This window comes from Suncus etruscus, chromosome 8 (genome assembly GCF_024139225.1).
Source record: "Suncus etruscus isolate mSunEtr1 chromosome 8, mSunEtr1.pri.cur, whole genome shotgun sequence".
In the NCBI taxonomy this organism is placed as follows: domain Eukaryota; kingdom Metazoa; phylum Chordata; class Mammalia; order Eulipotyphla; family Soricidae; genus Suncus; species Suncus etruscus.
In genome coordinates, this window is record NC_064855.1 from 55,464,721 (window position 1) to 55,482,773 (window position 18,053).

The 18,053-nt window shown below is 40.5% G+C and overlaps 1 protein-coding gene across 1 annotated transcript in view; it reads right to left on the reverse strand.

Annotated features, from left to right (window-relative positions):
* The window catches only part of STOML3 (stomatin like 3), a 39,379-nt gene extending 26,056 nt beyond the window's left edge, over positions 1-13,323 (reverse strand). Inside the window, exons 1-2 of the mRNA XM_049778472.1 lie at positions 13,193-13,323; positions 8,456-8,487 (exon numbers count right to left, since the gene is read on the reverse strand). Of these exons, the coding sequence (XP_049634429.1) occupies positions 8,456-8,487; positions 13,193-13,323 (163 nt within the window). The remainder of the gene's footprint in view (positions 1-8,455; positions 8,488-13,192) is intronic.
* Positions 13,324-18,053: the final 4,730 nt, after the last annotated feature.

Genomic DNA, 18,053 nt, shown 5'->3' on the forward strand with positions numbered 1-18,053 from the left:
GCTAAATTAAACCCAATACTAGTCATGTGACATTGAGTAACTTATTTAACCTCTTTATACTTTTTTTGCATGTAAAGTGGACATGGTTATACTCTCTATCAGTGTTAACTATAAAAACTATGTGAACATTACATGCAAAATACTCAGAGTATCCTCGTTCTCCTCTTTCTTCAAATGAACACTGGTCAACATATTAAAACATTTATCAACTCACTCCTCTCTCTTACCTGGAGCTTATTTACTGCAAATTTGAAATAATAAGGGCCCATTTCGGATTTAACTGTCAACCCATCATCTTTTCTTCCTGTTTCTCCATGATTGCCAATTACCATTAATTTGGAACCTACATCTCTTGTAAAAAGAATAGGAACGCTTCCCACTTTCATAAGCTTTCCTGCCAGGGGAAATCCTTTTACTTGGAGACTATGGCCTCCCCCAGTGATGCAGTAACATGCTTTGGAAGTGCTCGTTTAACTGCTTTCTAAATTCATTTTCTCCTTAATAGCTAGATACCTCGGATGACAGCAGCACTGCCTATCACTGAGGTGCAAGGTTGAAAACAACTGTAACAATAATTGCTCCCTGGTGGAGTTGAGAGAAACCTCCAGGGCACTTGCACTGAACATATCCCCTAGGAAAATGACTGTTTTCCTTCTTCAGTACAATGGTCAAATATCTCAGCCTAGGAAGCATGACTGATTTTAACCATCAGCAACACCAATAATTAGCTGAGCTAAGTAAAAAATCCTCTAGAAATGAATAAAAATTGGGCTGCTTTTAATGTTTCTGGCTCCTTCTTTCCTTTAAAGAATAAACAAACTTTTAGATTCAGACAATGTAAATATCTCCCTTCCCACATGTGGGAATGAGGATAAGGTAAGAAAGCTGAGGAGGAATTGCTAGAATGTGTTTCCTGTGCTTATGTATTTCCATCTTCTGTTAATTACTAAATTAGGGGAAGCCCTGAGTTGCTCGAGTGTCAGTTCTATTTTCACTCTTGATACATACAATGTTGTCAATATGATTTCTGTTGTCCTTGAACATGTATAGCCAGAGCAAAAACTCTATCTTTAGATAATTCAACCTAGCTTGACCCTTTCTTGAGTTTCTGGTTTTAGGAATGTTCGTTCTCCTACTAGATACTATCAATCCCCTATCATTTCTTCTAAGATGCACATATATGTTCCAGGATATTTGCTACCCTGTTAGAAGAATGTGCCTTTTTTTTTCAATGACAAATTTTTCTGGTGTCATAACTTACATTAGTATATGCCAACCATCTTATTTTGTTTATTCTGATTTGAATGATTCTTGAATTTCCACATTTTCAAATAAAAGAAAGCTAGTCCACCTATCTAGTAGGGTTATTTATAGTAAAAACTTCTCAATAGCAAATGTCTGACTTCTCTTTGGAACAGCAATAATAATTATATGACTAAACCCCTCTACCTGCTTGAATGCTCCCTACCTCTTCCCTATCCTCAGGCTAAATACTCTATTCATTAGAAAATATTAGAAACACTAGAAAAGTCATAAACATTAGAAAGCCCCTCTAAGGCAACTCATCATACTGATCATGAGCACCACTTGATCTTTCTTGAGATTGGGAATAACTCCCTGTGACCCAGACCCAGGGTAACTATGGTCCTCAGACTGGGGCAAAGGTTATGTCACATTGCTGAAAGACACAGTCACAACTTCTATTCAAGGTTTGAGTCTTTGTCTTCATTGCAGAAAAGAATTCCAGAATACCTACAGTAAAAGTGTATACACACACACAAACACACACACCACACTATTGACAGTTTAGCACATTCTTTAAAGAAGGAGAGTCAGAAAACTCAATGAATAGTCACTTCTTTCCTGAAGAGGAGTGGGATCTGAGTATGTTCAAGGTATTCTTTGAAACAGGGATGGATGTTTAAGTGGAAGGATGGGTTTTGCCAAGAAAAGCCTGCCAGTCCCTTGGAGGAAAATTATTTTGCATTGGAGTTACTCACTCAGCCCATTTTACCCTGTGAATCATATTTTTAAACTCTCATGGTCTTAGGTGCATAGTAGGAGGAAGGGGCATTCGTGATCATTCATTATACATATACTACAATGAAGTAAAGTTCTAGTTGTGGGAGGTTAGTCTCCTCAACTATTCATTTATCAAATTTCATAGGTTTTTCTGGTGACATAACTAGTCAAGGATAATGTCAGATGGTCTTAATAAAGCTTTCTGACCCTACTGGCTTACCTCAGACATGTGTGTTTGTATTTAATCTGAGTGACCATGAATGCATTAGCTAGATTCAGAATTGAATGTCATCATCTGCACTGAAGGTACTTGAATATTCCTCACCAAGTTTAGCTTCCAAAATCCCAAAATCAGTTAATAATTTTCTTGCTTTTAAAAGTTAAAAATATCAAATATATGTTTAAGTAATGTATTATTTTTGTTGTATTTGCTTTAGACCAATTTAAAATTCTCATAAGAGCTTCTATAATTTTAATGACTCCATATTATCATGTTGAGGTTCAGATATTACATGAAGATTTTGATATAATCCTCAATATATAACAGTGATCCTTTTTTTTTTATTTAAACAACGTTATTACAAACATGATTGTGTTTGGGTTTCAGTCATGTAAAGAACACCACCCATCACCAGTGCAACATTCCCATCACCAATGTCCCAAATCTCCCTCATCCCCACACAACCCGCGCCTGTACTCTAGACAGGCTTTCTATTTCCCTCGTACATTCTCATTATTAGGATAGTTCAAAATGTAGTTATTTCTCTAACTAAACTCACCCCTGTTTGTGGTGAGCTTCCTGAGGTGAGGTGAGCTGTTACTTTCAGCTCTTTTTCTTTCGTGTCTGAAAGTTGTTATTGCAAGAATGTCTTTCATTTTTCTTAAAACCCTTAGACGAGTGAGACCATTCTGCATCTCTCTCTCTCTCTCTCTCTCTCTCTCTCTCTCTCTCTCTCTCTCTCTGACTTATTTCACTCAGCATAATAGATTCCATGTACATCCATGTATAGGAAAATTTCATGACTTCATCTCTCCTGACAGCTGCATAATATTCCATTGTGTATATGTACCACAGTTTCTTTAGCCATTCATCTGTTGAAGGGTATCCTGGCTGTTTCCGGAGTCTTGCTATGGTAAACAGTGCTGCAATGAATGTAGGTGTAAGGAAGGGATTTTTGTATTGTATTTTTGTGTTCCTAGGGTATATTCCTAGGAGTGGTATAGCTCGGTCGTATGGGAGCTCGATTTCCAGTTTTTGGAGGAATCTCCATATTGCTTTCCATAAACGTTGAACTAGACGGCATTCCCACCAACAGTGGATAACAGTATCTTTCTCTTCACATCCCCATCAACACTGCTTGTTCTCATTCTTTGTGATGTGTGCCAATCTCTGGGGTGTGAGGTGGTACCTCACAGTTGTTTTGATTTGCATCTCCCTGATGATTAGTGATGTGGAGCATTTTTTCATGTGTTGTTTGGCCATTTGTATTTCTTCTTTGTCAAAGTGTCTGTACATTTCTTCTCCCCATTTTTGATGGCATTAGATATTTTTATCTTGTAAATTTCTGTCAGTGCCTTGAATATTTTGGAGATTATCCCCTTGTCTGATGAGTGTTGGGTGAATAGTTTCTCCCACTCAGTGGGGGGCTCTTGTATCATGGGCGCTATTTCTTTTGAGGTGCAGAAGCTTCTCAATTTAATATATTCCCAGCTGTTAATCTCTGCTTTCACTTGCTTGGAGAGTGCAGTTTTCTCCTTGAAGATGCCTTTAGTCTCAATGTCCTGGAGTGTTTTACCTACATGTTGTTCTATGTATCTTATGGTTTCAGGTCTGATATCGAGGTCTTTCATCCATTTGAATTTAACCTTCATGCATGATGTTAGCTGGGGGTCTATGTTCAATATTTTGCAAGTGGCTATCCAGTTGTGCCAACACCACTTGTTGAAAAGGCTTTCTCTGCTCCATTTAGGATTTCTTGCTTCTTTATCAAAAATTAGGTGATTGTATGTCTGGGAAACATTCTCTGAGTATTCAAACCTATTCCACTGATCTGAGGGCCTGTCTTTATTCCAATACATTGCTGTTTTGATAACTATTGATTTGTAGTACAGTTTAAAGTTGAGGAAAGTAATTCCTTCCATATTATTTTTCCCAGTGATTGCTTTAGCTATTCTAGGGTGTTTATTATTCCAAACAAATTTCAAAAGTGCCTGATCCACTTCTTTGAAGAATGTCATGAGTATCTTTAGAGGGATCGCATTAAATCTGTACAATGCTTTGGGGAGTATTGCCATTTTGATGATGTTATTCCTGCCAATCTATGAGCAGGGTATGTGCTTCCATTTCCTCATGTCCTCTCTTATTTCTTGGAGCAGAGTTTTATAGTTTTCTTTGTATAGGTCCTTCACATTTTTAGTCAAGTTGATTCCAAGATATTTAAGTTTGTGTGGCACTATTGTGAATGGGGTTGTTTTCTTAGTCCATTTCTTCCTTATTACTATTGGTGAATAGAAAGGCCATTGATTTTTGTGTGTTAATTTTGTAGCCTGCCACCTTGCTATATGAGACTATTGTTTCTAGAAGCTTTTTCATAGAGACCTTAGTGTTTTCTAAGTAGCATATCATGTCATCTGCAAACAATGAGAGCTTGACTTCTTCCTTTCCTATCTGGATTCCCTTGATAACTTTTTCTTGCCTAATCACTATAGCAAGTACTTCCAGTGCTATATTGAATAGGAGTGGTGAGAGAGGACAGCCTTGCCTTGTGCCAGGATTTAGAGAAAAGTCTTTCAGTTTTTCTCCATTGAGGATAATAGTTGCCTTTGGCTTGTGGTAGATAGCCTTAACTATATTGAGAAAGGTTCCTTCCATTCCCATCTTGCTGAGAGTTTTGATCAAGAATGGGTTTTGGACCTTATCAAATGCTTTCTCTGCGTCTATTGATATGATCATATGATTTCTATTTTTCTTGTTGTTGATGTTGTGTATCATGTTGATAGATTTACGGATGTTAAACCATCCTTGCATTCCTGGGATGAAACCTACTTGATCGTAGTGGATGATGTTCTTTCTTTTTTTTTTTTTCTTTTTTCTAAATGATTTTTTTTGGGGGAGGGGTTTTTGGGCCACACCCGGTAACACTCAGGGGTTACTCCTGGCTATGTGCTCAGAAGTTGCTCCTGGCTTGGGGAACCATATGGGACACCAGGGGATTGAACCGCGGTCCGTCCAAGGCTAGCGCAGGCAAGGCAGGCACCTTACCTTCAGCGCCACTGCCCGGCCCCCTGGATGATCTTCTTAATAAGACATTGAATCCTATTTGCCAGGATTTTGCTGAGGATCTTTGCATCTGTATTCGTCAGTGATATTGGTCTGTAATTTTCTATTTTGGCAGCATCTCTGTCTGGTTTTGGTATCAAGGTGATGTTGGCTTCATAAAATCTATTTGGAGGTTTTCTTGTTTTTTTTTTTTTTTTTTTTTTTTGATTTCATGGAAGAGTCTTGCCAGGATTGGTAGTAGTTCCTCTTGAAAGGTTTAAAAGAATTCATTAGTATATCCATCTGGGCCAGGGCTTTTGTTTTTGGGCAGACATTTGATTACTGTCTTAATTTCCTCAACAGTGATGGGTTTGTATAAATATGCTACATCCTCTTCATTCAACGGTGGAAGATTATGAGTCCAAGAATTTATCCATTTCTTCCCGGTTTTCATTTATAGTGGGATAGAGTTTCTCAAAGTAGTTTCTGATTACCATTTAAATCTCTACCATATCAGTAGTGATCTCTCCTTTTTCATTCCTAATACGAGTTATTAAGTTTCTCTTTCTCTTTCTTTGTTTGTTAGTTTTGCCAGTGGTCTATCAATCTTATTTAATTTTTCAAAGAACCAACTACTGCTTTTGTTGATCTTTTGGATTGTTTTTTCGGGTTTCCACTTCATTGATTTCTGCTCTCAGCTTTGTTATTTCCTTCTGTCTCCCTATTTTCGGGTCCTTTTGTTAAGCACTTTCTAATTCTATGAACTGCATCATTAAGCTATTCAGGTATGCCCCTTCTTCTTTCCTGATATGTGCTTGTAAAGCTATATATTTTCCTCTCAGTACTGCTTTTGCTGTGTCTCATAGACTCTGATAGTTTGTGTCTCCATTGTCATTTGTTTTCAGGAAGGTTTTGATTTCCTTTTTGATTTCATCTCGGTCCCACTGGTTTTTTAGTATTAGGCTGTTTATTTTCCAGGTATTAAAGTTTTTCTTCTGTGTCCCTTTGTAGTTCACATATAATTTCAGGGCCTTTTGGTTCAGCAAAGGTAGCATGCAAAATTTCTATCCTCTTGATATTATGGAGGTATGTTTTATGTGCTAGCATGTAGTCTATCCTGGAGAATGTCCCATATACATTAGAGAAGAATGTGTATCCAGGCTTCTGAGGGTGGAATGTCCTTTATATATGTACTAGGCCTCTTTCTTCCATTTTTTTTTTCACGTCTAGTATATTCTTGTTGGATTTCAGTCTGGTTGACCTGTCAAATGTTGACAATGTCGTGTTGAGGTCTCCCACAATTATTGTGTTATTATTGATATTATTTTTCAGATTTGTCAACATTTTTATTAAATATTTTGCTGGCCCCTCATTTGGTGCATATATGTTTAGGAGAGTGATTTCTTCCTACTGTACTTATCCCTTGATTAATACAATATGTCCATCTTTGATCCTTACAACTTTCCTAAGTATAATGTTTGCATCATCTGATATTAGTATGGCCACTCCAGAATTTTTATGGGTGTTGTTTGCTTGGATGATTTTCCTCCAGCCTTTTATTTTGAGTCTATGTTTGTTCTGACTATTCAGGTGCGTTTCTTGTACACAGCAGAAGGTTAGATTGAGTTTTTTGATCCATTTAGCCACTCTGTGTCTCTTAAATAGTGCATTTAGTTACTCATTGACATTGAGAAAAAGAATTGTCCTGGGAGTTAGTGCCATCTTTATATTGGAGTTTGGTGTGTCTGTTGGTCAGTCTTGTCTTAAAGTAGGCCATTCAGTTTTTCTTTTAAGAATGGTTTTGGGTCTGTAAAGTTTCTGAGCTGTTGTTTGTCTGTGAAACCATGTATTCTTCCTTCAAACCTGAAAGTGAGTTTTGCTGGGTGCAGTATTCTAGGCAAAACATTTATTTCATTGAGTTTTGTCGCTATGTCCCACCACTGCCTTCTGGCCTTGAGTGTTTCCGGTGACAGGTCTGCAGTAAATCTCAAGGATGTTCCCTTGACTGTAATTTCTCTTTTCGATCTTGCTGCTTTCAGAATTCTGTCTCTATCTGTGGGATTCATCATTGTGATGTGTCTTGGGGTGTTTTTTCTGGGGTCTCTTTTAGTTGGTACTCTTCGGGCATGCAGGATTTGATCGCATGTATTCTTTAGCTCTGGTAGTTTCTCTTTAATGATGTTCTTGACTGTTGATTCTTCCTGGAGATTTTCTTCCTGGGTCTCTGGGACTCCAGTGATTCTTAAGTTGTTTCTGTTGAGTTTATCATAGACTTCTATTTTCATCTGTTCCCATTCTTTGAATAAATTTTCCATTCTTTGATCATTTTCTTTGAGGATTTTTTCCAATTTCTTCTGCTGTATGAAATTGTTATTCATCTTATCTTCTATTATACCAATTCTATCCTCCGCTGCTGTTAACCCGTGGGAAAGCTCAACCATGTTTTTCTTCAATTCATCTACTGAGTTATTCAGACCTGTTATTTGACCTGAAATTTCAGTTTGAAGTTTGCTGATTTCTATTTTCATATTTTCTTGATTCTTATTAGTATTCTCTTCTATACTTTCTTTGAGTTCTTTGAACATCTTCCATATTGCGATTCTAAACTCGTTATCTGAGAGACTGACTAGTTGATTGGTCATGTTCAAGTCATCAGAGTTGCCATCATCATTCTCTATGTTTAGCGCTGACCTGCATTGTTTCCCCATTGTCACACTTCCATTGTGGCTTTTTCTACATGTTGTCGTTGTACTCATTGGCTAAATGATGTGCACGGCTGGGAAGCAAAAGGGAGGGACCATGCTCCTCTGGCTCCACCCTTTCTAGGCTTGCAAACTCACCTCCAGGGAAGGCTCCAGGGGAAGATGAGTCATCTCAGATGAGCCACACATAGGATGAAATCAGGCTGAAAATGGAGCACAGCACAGAAGACAGGCAGATAGGGGTGCTGGCATCTGAGTTCCAGCAGAGTTCAATGGTTTCCCCTTTCTGTGCGTGTAAGCTCAGCTCCAGGGAAGGCTCCAGGGAAGGCGAACCGCCCGCAGATGAGCCACACACAGTATGAAATCAGGCCAATAATAGAGCACAGCACTGAAGACAGAGGCAGATATGGGTGCTAGCATCTGAATTCCAGCAGAGTCTAGCGGCTTCCCCTCTCTGGGCTTGTAAACTCACCTCCAGGGAAGGCTCCACGGAAGGCGATCCATCTGCAGATGAACCATACACAGGATAAAATCAGGCCAATAATGGAGCCCAGCACAAAAGACAGGCTGATAGGTGTGCTGGCATCTGAGTTCCAGCAGAGTTCAGCCTCCAGCACAGTTCTTAGTGTGATTTTTTTCTTCTTGTTTCAGTGGCGTTCTTTCCTTAGAAAGAGTGCATGGCTGCATAGTGAACTGGAGCGGCCATGCTCTGCTGGAGATAGGGGTGCTGCATCTGAGTTCCAGAAGAGTTCAGTGGTTTACCCTTTCTGGGCATATAAGCTCAGTTCTAGGGAAGGCAAGCTGTCCGCAGATGAGCCACACACAGAATGAAATCAGGCCAATAATGGGGCACAGCACAGAAAACAGGCAGATAGGGGTGCTGGCATCTGAGTTCCAGAAGAGTTCAGTGGCTTCCCCTTTCTGGGCTTGTAAACTCACTTCCAGGGAAGGCAAGCTGTCCACAGATGAACCACACACAGGATAAAATCAGGCCAATAATGGAGCACAGCACAGTAGACAGGCAGATAGAGGTGCTGGCATCTGAGTTCCAGCAGAGTTCAGCGGCTTCTCCTTTCTGGGCGTGTAAGCTCAGCTCCAGGGAAGGCTCCAGGGAAGTCGAGCTGTCCACAGATGATCCACACACAGGATAAAATCAGGCCGAAAATGGAGCACAGCACAGAAAACATGCAGAAATGGGTGCTGACCTCTGAGTTCCAGCAGAGTTCAGCCTCTAGCACAGTTCTTAGTGTGATTTTTTTCTTCTTGTTTTAATAACGTTCTTTCCTTAGAAAGAGCGCACGGCCGCATAGCAAAGCGGAGTGGTGTACTCTGCTGGAGCCTCTTTTTGGCCCACTCCCAAGAGGTTCAAGAGACAGGACAGGAGATAGACACACACACGCAGCACTCACAATTTCTCATGGTTGGGCCCCACTGGGCAGGCGTAGTTTCGTAGATTTTCCCAGCCTGACGTCACAAACAGGGGACCTGACTTCTGCAAAGTACTGCTTATAGCTGGTTTTCACGTTGTAAAGCAGTTCCTTGGTGTGCCCGCCCTTGAATGAGCCTCTGGGAGAGTGAGTTTTCTGGAGCCTCTTTTTGGCCAACTCCCAAGAGGTTCAAGCAACAGGACAGGAGACAGACACACATAGGCAGCACTCACAATTTCTCAAGGTCAGGCCCCACTGGGCAGGCGTAGTTTCGTAGATTTTCCCAGCCTGACGTCACAAACAGAGGACCTGGCTTCTGCAAAGTACTGCTTATACCGGTTTTCACGTGAAGCAGTTCCTTGTTGTGCCTGCCCTTGAATAAGCCTCTGGGAGAGCGAGTTTTCTGGAGCCTCTTTTTGGCCCACTCCCAAGAGGTTCAAGCGACAGGACAGGGGACAGACACACACAGGAAGCACTCACAATTTCTCACGGTCAGGCCCCACTGGGCAGGCGTAGTTTCATCAACACTGATCCTTAATACATAACATCATATAGAATATTTACTTTTTTGGAATATTTAACTTTAATTATCACAACAGTGCTATTATAACTATTTGCTCTACTTCTTGGTGCATATAATTCAAGGGAAAATTTTATGTTCTGAGCTTTTATATAAAATCATAATTATGTATCCTAAATTTAAGTAGGTTCTTATGAGTATCATAGCTATTTTCTCCATAAAGTTGCTGCTCACCAAAATTTATCACTATAGTGCATAAGGCTTACCAAATAAACAAAACAAACTCAACATAATAACCCAAACATACATACCTGTTCATTCTGTCTCTTCTCTAACTAGCTCTATAGTTTTTACTTTCCAGATGCCAAAATTCCAAAATCATGCCCAAATAACCCTTAGCACTGCACACTTAGTTATATGCATTTAAGCTTCTCCTTTATCGTTTATAGCCTAGCAGTTCCTTTCCTTAGTGCTTTAAAATTTCTATTGTTTCCTTTGTTTTTTTGAATCAAATTTTCTGCTTTGCTCATATTTGAAAACCATATGGGATGCAGGGGGATTGAACCTCGGTCTGTCCTAGGCTAACTGATGCCTTACCCATTGCATCACTGCTCCTGCCCCCTTATTAAAGGTTATTTGAAGTTTTTCTTTCTCATACATTTTTTTCTTTTCTTTCCGGGTTATACCTAGTAGTGCTGGATATTATTAAGTGTTGCATGTCAACCACTGAAGAGGTTGATTGATTGAGGGATGGAGGATGAGGTCTTTCCCTTCCAGCTCGGAGCATGCGTCTGCCACCCTGTTCAGCTGGCGGTTCTGAGGTGAAGTGGCAGGTAAACAGCTTGAAGACAGTCAGGCTTGTGGAAATATTAGCTTTATTCAGTGGACAAGACTGAAGTCCAAAGCCTCAGGATCAGTTCCAGCCAAAAAGAGCCCTTGCCTTCCACAGACCCTTGTTTTTATCCCCCAGAATCAGGTACCACACAATGGTGGGAGCAGAATCAGGTACCACCCTCGGGTAGGAGCAGAATACCAGGTAACACCCTAGGGTAGGGCACAATAACCGATCAGGGTAGGGTCAGTAACATAATAATCCCATAAAATGTTTACATACACAACAATTAAGGGACCTTTACTCCTGCTTCTGTGCTCAGGAATCAGTTCTGGCAGTGTTAGATTTGGAACTAGGATGAGCCACATGCAAAGTGCCTTACCCACTGTAATATCTCCCCAGCCACTTATACTTTCTTTTAAAATTTATTTAAAGAAAATATATCACATAGTTGACACAATTGATCATAATACATAATACATAAACATAATTATAATACAAGGTTATTAAAAATAGAAAGCCTCATGAGATGGAAGAGAAAGAAAAGGTTCAGTAGCAAGTATATTTTTGAAAATCATTGAATGATCAATTAAAGGCCCAGCAGAAGATTTAATAAGCTTTTCTTCTCTCTCTCTCCCCCTCTCTCTTTCTTTGTCTCTCTTTCTTTCTCTCTTTTAAGGTTAAGAGTTAAAGGAGTACAGTAAAAAAGGTGTTAGAGTGGCAATTCTTGTTTGCATATGTCCAGCAAAATATGGGGGACATGGAAAGGAAAATCTTGGCCTAAATACAAGGAGAACTTACCCCTGAAGATTTCTAGCATAAGTCCAACTCTAGGCTCCAGGCATACTAGGTTGTCCAACTCAGGTCATTGTCTGTAGTGCCAATACACTTTTTTCCCACACAAGCATTGTTGGTATCAGATTTCTATAGTTAAAGATCCTGGAATTTGCATATCCTACATTGAAATCAGGATGATGTGGAAGTGAGCATCCTCTAGTTTCACCTCACAATTAGAGGGCAATGCAGAGAGCCCTGTCCTGAAAACAGGTCGTAGTTGTTGTTGTCTTCTGGGTGTTAAGGGAAGTCTCTTTTGAGTAGGTCGATGTCAGAGCAGAGGTAGGGTCTTCCCTGGTAGAGGATTGCTCCCAGGTGATGTTATAGACAACCATGGTTGTTTCATAGATGGCATCCCTGGTTCAGTGATGAATGGATAATGACCGTTCTTCTGAGGCCTGAGCCATGTCATTATAACAATGTTCAGAGTGTAAAGTCCCATTGCATTACAAAATTTGTGTGTTCCTATTTTTATTAGATAAGAACTTGTTTGTATGTATAGTATTTTTCCATTTTAACGTGCCTATGCAGAAGAGGAACAATGCCACATGACATTATTGGTGCATATGGGGCCGCTGGAACAAGTCCAACAATCCTCATAAGTTGGTTCTAAAATGAGCTCTAAACTGAGGGACTCTTTTACCAGAATTCCTTATTGTACAGATCACAAAGAGAAGAATTGACAAAACAGTGGGGAAAATCGTCACTCTATAAGAGACTATATAGTAAGAGTTATAGCTGTTAAGGAAATATATATAAAATACTCAATGGCCCTTTTATGTGTCACTTTTGCTTTAGAAATAGATGGGGTGTGATGTTAAATCCAGTGCACCACTTTGGTCTGTGATTTGGCCTGTGCGGTCTGATATTCGGCTGACGATAATCCCATATTAGGAAAGATGCCTGAGCTGTGACTTCTTAGAAATCAAGTCTTTTAGCAAGCAAAAGTCCACAATAAAGGAAGAAGGAGAAACAGAGGCCTCTGAAAAGTAGGTCAATAGCAACCGTGTAATGGGATCTTCTCAGGTTGAGAGTCTATCTTATCACTTAGGATGCAGTTGGGCAGCTGGCTCTGTGTGGGGACAATGATCTGCTTCTTGAGGAAACAAGAACTGCAGATAAAAAGGGTTAAATGTGGGTAATGATGATTGGGGGTGAGGGAGTAAAGGACTAGAAATGAACTTGTAGGGTGGTGGGCAACGGCAGAATACAAGATGGACATTCTGCATATGCAAAACATACATTAAACATAGGGAATCCTATTAATATATACTATATGCACAGAGGCGCTAGCCCCTGAGCAGTTTTGAAAATGGAAACTGGTGAGAAAAGGTTGCCAGTGACTGTACCAGAACAAACCACTTGTGCTGGGTGGGGTATTCCCTGGTCTCCCAGCAACCCCCAAACTAGGGAGGCCTTCAGCCTGGGGTCTCCCCAAACCTCATGCAAGCAAGAGCTAGCATCCAGAACAGAAAAAAATTTGGTATGGAACTGGAAGCCAGAAATCTGTTGCCTCCTCCCAAGCCCCTCCCCTCTAGTGCAGAGTGAGGGGCGGGAAAAGCTTGGGGTCCCCTTTAGAATCCTCCCGGCACCCACCTTTCTGGCCACCTGGCCAACTCCGAGGTATGGCCCTGGAGTCCAGGGGAAGAAGGGGACGGCTGGGGGCATCCTGGCCTCCCAACACCCCCTAAGTAAAGAAGAAGGCCTTTGGCCTGGGGACTCCCCATTCCAGCAAGAGCTAGCCTCTAGAACAGTAAAGCTCATACTACTTTTGTTAAAAAAAAAAACAACAAAAGGTTTGTAACAATAAACTGAGGGGACCTAGGGAAAGATTATGGTAAGGGGATGGGGGAATTGTACAGTGGGAAGAGCACTTGTGTTTGCCTGTGGTTAACCTGTGTTAAATCTCTGGCAGCCCATACTGTCCTCTAAGCACTGCCAGGAGTAATCCACACTGCTGGGTATGGTCTAGACTAGACACCTTAAAAAAAAAAAAGTAAAAGATTTGTAGCTAAAACTGTTTGCCTTGCAATTCTAAGGCCAGTTCAATTTTGGTGCTGTTCATGTGCACTGAACTTGGTCCTGGTGCTCTAGTGAACAGACAATATGAGATTAGTGAGCATAACTAAATTTTGCAAGCCAACTCCCAAGCCCAAGAACACAATTAGAATCTGCATGAATTGCTAGTGCAATCCCTGGCAAATAAGCAAGCCTGAAAAGCAAAACAAAATTGTGACCTCCACAATGTGAAGTGTGTGCAATTGTTACTGCAAGAATAGAAACTAGGGGGAGAGGTGAAATAGAATGAGGGACCATTTCTCTATCCTGCGTTTTTCAGAACTAGCCTGAAATACCTCTTCCTTTTCACATAGGGTCACAGGACTAGTAAGGAAGATTAATAAGACCAACAATTTACTGCAGTGGTCTCAAACTTGCGGCCCGTGGGCCATTTGTGGCCCACCATACAACATTTTGTGGCCCACGGCGGCCTTTACATATCACAGTATTCACAATTTTTCGCTAACCAAATAATCACAATAAAAATCGAATTAGTAAGAAAAAATTGGGGCTGGAGAGATAGCATGGAGGTAGGGCGTTTACCTTTCATGCAGAAGGTCATCGGTTCGAATCCCGGCATCCCATGTGGTCCCCCGTGCGTGCCAGGAGCAATTTCTGAGCACGGAGCCAGGAAAAACCCCTGAGCACTGCCGGGTGTGACCCAAAAACCACACACACACACACACACACACACACACACACACACACACACACACACACACAAAAAGAAAAGAAAAAATCGTATAAAACATTCGCATACCCCGAGCAGTTCTATTCCGGGTATGCAAATGTTTAATGCAAATTTTTGCGATTTTTTCTTACTATGCGATTTGTTATTGTGAATATTCGGTAAGTGAATAATCGCAAATATTTTGCGCCTAGCGCAGATGTCATTTCTGCTGTTCCTGCCTGTTGTCCCTTGCATTATTGGAGGCCTAAGGGAGAGAAGTTTATTACAGAATTAGATTTTGTAATACCTTCATCATGACTTCATCAAAGCCTGCAATGAAGAGAAAAATTGATGACGAGCACAGACAATTTCAGGAAAAAGTGGGAGACACAGTATTTCTTTGTTGAGCACAGGGACATCCCCACATGTCTTATTTGTTCAGAGAAAGTTGCAGTGCACAAGGAATACAACTTGAAACACCATTATTCAACTAAACATGCTGAGGAATGTGCAAAATATCAAGGAAATGAGAGAGCCAAGCAGGTTGCCAGTCTTAAAGCATGTCTAATGAAGCAACAAGATTTCAAGAAAGCAACCAAAGAGAATGTTGCATCAGTCGAAGCTAGTTACATGGTTAGTGAGATGATTGCTAAGGCAGGGAAACCATTCACAGAAGGAGAGTTTGTTAAAAAATGCATGTTATAGGCTGCAAGTATTATCTCTCCAGAAAAGAAAGGTCAGTTTAGCAAAATTAGCCTTTCTGCCAACACTGTGGCAGAGTGCATTTTTGGCATGTCAAGTGACATCATCAACTGTGTGAGAAAGCCAACTGTTTTGAAGCATACTCAGTTGCTCTTGATGAGGGCACAGATATAACAGACACTGTGCAGCTCACAATTTATGTCCGTGGTGTTGATTTCAATTTTAAATCGACAGAAGTGCTGCTCACAATAATTCCAATGCATGGCCAGACTACCGCTAATGAGATATTTTGGCATCTGTGTGATGCCATTGAGAATGCAGGTTTGTCATGGAAGAGGTTTGTTGAGCGCCATCGATGACAGGGAGAAAAAAATGGACTGGAGGCACTTGTTAAAAAAAAAAAGCTTGAAGAGGAAGGTGTAGAGAAGGCCATTGCTCTTCACTGCATTATCCATCAGCAGGTCCTTTGCAGTAAATGCTTGCCGTGTGACAATGTGATGTCTGTTGTGAAATGCATCAACCAAATCAGATCCAGGGGCTTAAAGCACAGGAGGTTCTGTGCTTTTTTAGAGGAAATGAAGTCAGAATATGTGCAGCCCCCCAGGAACCCTGCTCCTGACCCGCAGGAGAGGCTGGAGACCACAACAGTTATTCACGAGTCACGAAGAGGATTCCGGCCTGAAAGAAAAGAGGGGCTGGGAAATAAAGAGACTCAAGGCGAAAAGTTCCGATCAAGAGTCCATTTATTCTGGGAGGGGGTAGGCCTTTTATAGTCAGGCCAAACAAAGAGAAAGGGACAAGGCATTCTTGGAATAATTGTAACTTTCCACAGGCACATCTTGTTTTTTCAAAATTAACAAGGTTGTACACCAGGAGGCTGGCATTCATCAATCATGAGGCCCATACCGTGTTAGAGCAACAAAGTATAAGATCTAATCTCTGCCTAGGCCCACCAGCCTCTATCTTTATGGGAACATCTTGGTGCCTGTAGTTGACTCCCCTAGTTCTGAGGTATGCAGTAACTCCCCTTTTCTTTAGGTCCAAGGGCAAAGGCAACATCTGCTAGCTGCTCAGGCTGGCAGCTCCTGCTAATTGTCACGTAGGCACTTTTGCTCAGACTTTCAAGACTCCATTTTGATTTTAGTAAAAAGGGCTTTTAGTTATGCCAGTCTCCAACAAATAGGGAGATGTGCTCTATTTCACCGAGGTACATTGGCTCAGAAGGGAAAATGTCCTGAAAAGATTTTTTGAGTTGAGAGAAGAAGTGAACGCCTTCTTGGAGAAGGATGGGAATGCTGTTTCTGAGTTGAGTGATCACAAATGGCTCATGGACTTAGCTTTTCTTGTTGACATCACACATAAGCTGAATGTACTAAACAAGATGTTACAAGGCCCGGGGCAGCTTATTAGTGCTGCCTATGACAACATAAGAGCATTATCCACAAAACTTGTGTTATGAAAATCCCAGCTCTCTCAGATAAACCTTTGCCACTTCCCAGCATGCAAGAAACTTGTGGATGCAGGCATACCATTCAGTGGTGAGAAATATGTTGATGCTATTTTTAAGCTAGAGAAGGAATTTGATCACAGATTTGCAGACTTCAAAAAGCACAGAGCCACTTTCCAAATTTTTGTGGACCCCTTTTCTTTTGATGTGCAAGATGCCCCTCCTGTGCTTCAAATGGAGGTCACTGACCTGCAATGAACTCTGATCTCAAAGCCAAGTTCAGGGAGATTAGTGGAAAAGCAGACATGCATGGGCAATTTTTGAGATAATTGGCCCCCAGCTTCCCTGAGCTTTTCCAAATGTTCAAGCACACCATGTGCCTTTTTGGGAGCACATATTTGTGTGAAAAGTTATTCTCCACATTGAACTTCAATAAGTCAAAGTACAGGTCTAGACTTAATGATGCTGATCTTCAAGCCATACTGAGGGTCTTAACTGCTTCCTCTCTAAAGCCAAATGTGGTTCAGATTTGTGAGAAGAAGCACTGTCAAGTTTCTGGCAGCAAGAAATAGGCAAAAGATTCCATGTTCAGAACTGTTGATGATCTTCACTCAATGTTCTATTCATGTTCAGAAAAAATAATTAAGACTGTTAATGATGTTTGAGGACTTTTGTGAAATCCCTTATGCAGCCCTGCCTCACCCCAACTTTGCTTCCTGTGGCCCCCAGTTAAATTGAGTTTGAGACCCCTGATTTACTGTGTGCATTTTCCTCTTTAACTCAGTCTGTATATGAAACCCAGGGCCTTACCCTTCCAAGGTAAGCAAACTACTGTGAGTTACAGTCTTGGGCCTGTGTATTCCTTCCATTTTCTTGTGTTTTTCTTTTTTTTTTTTTTTTTTTTACAGTTTAACACCCCCCACCACCACCCGAAAAGCAGGGGTTATATTGATAATTTTTAATCCAACACAAATTAAACTTTCAACTAAAAAATGATCACAATGCTTCTCCTGAACAAGAGGGCCTTGGGGACACAAAGTGATCATCCTTTCCAACTTGTCAATTTTAATTATATTTCATCCTTTAATAGATTCAAATTAAATATTGGCTACTACTATCTTAATTCTAAAAAACAAAGTATCATTATGTTTGTCTTTTAAAATTGTGTCACCTAATCTTATAAGACTAAAATCACCTGGCAAATCAAGTGGTAAGGTTTAAATGGATTTATCAACTACAGATTGACAGTGGTGACAAATTTACATTATAGGTGATTAAGGGAATAGAGGCAGAAAAAGGAAAATGGTCTTTAATAGGAAGTGAAAGACCCTATTTCCTTTCTATACTTCCAGTACCTGTAACCTTCCTTTTTGAGTTTCTGAGTAAGCATTTACTATCTCTAAACCAAACTCTATACTATAGTCTAACTTTTGATTTGTGTATGTGGTGCTGTGGTCTCCATCCAGAGTTTCACCATTGAGACACATTTGCCCAAATTAAGCGGCTTTTGCAAGGTCCCTTCTAATAAATTTATTATTATCTAGAAAACAAATACTCAGCTTGCTACCCTAATTTACAAA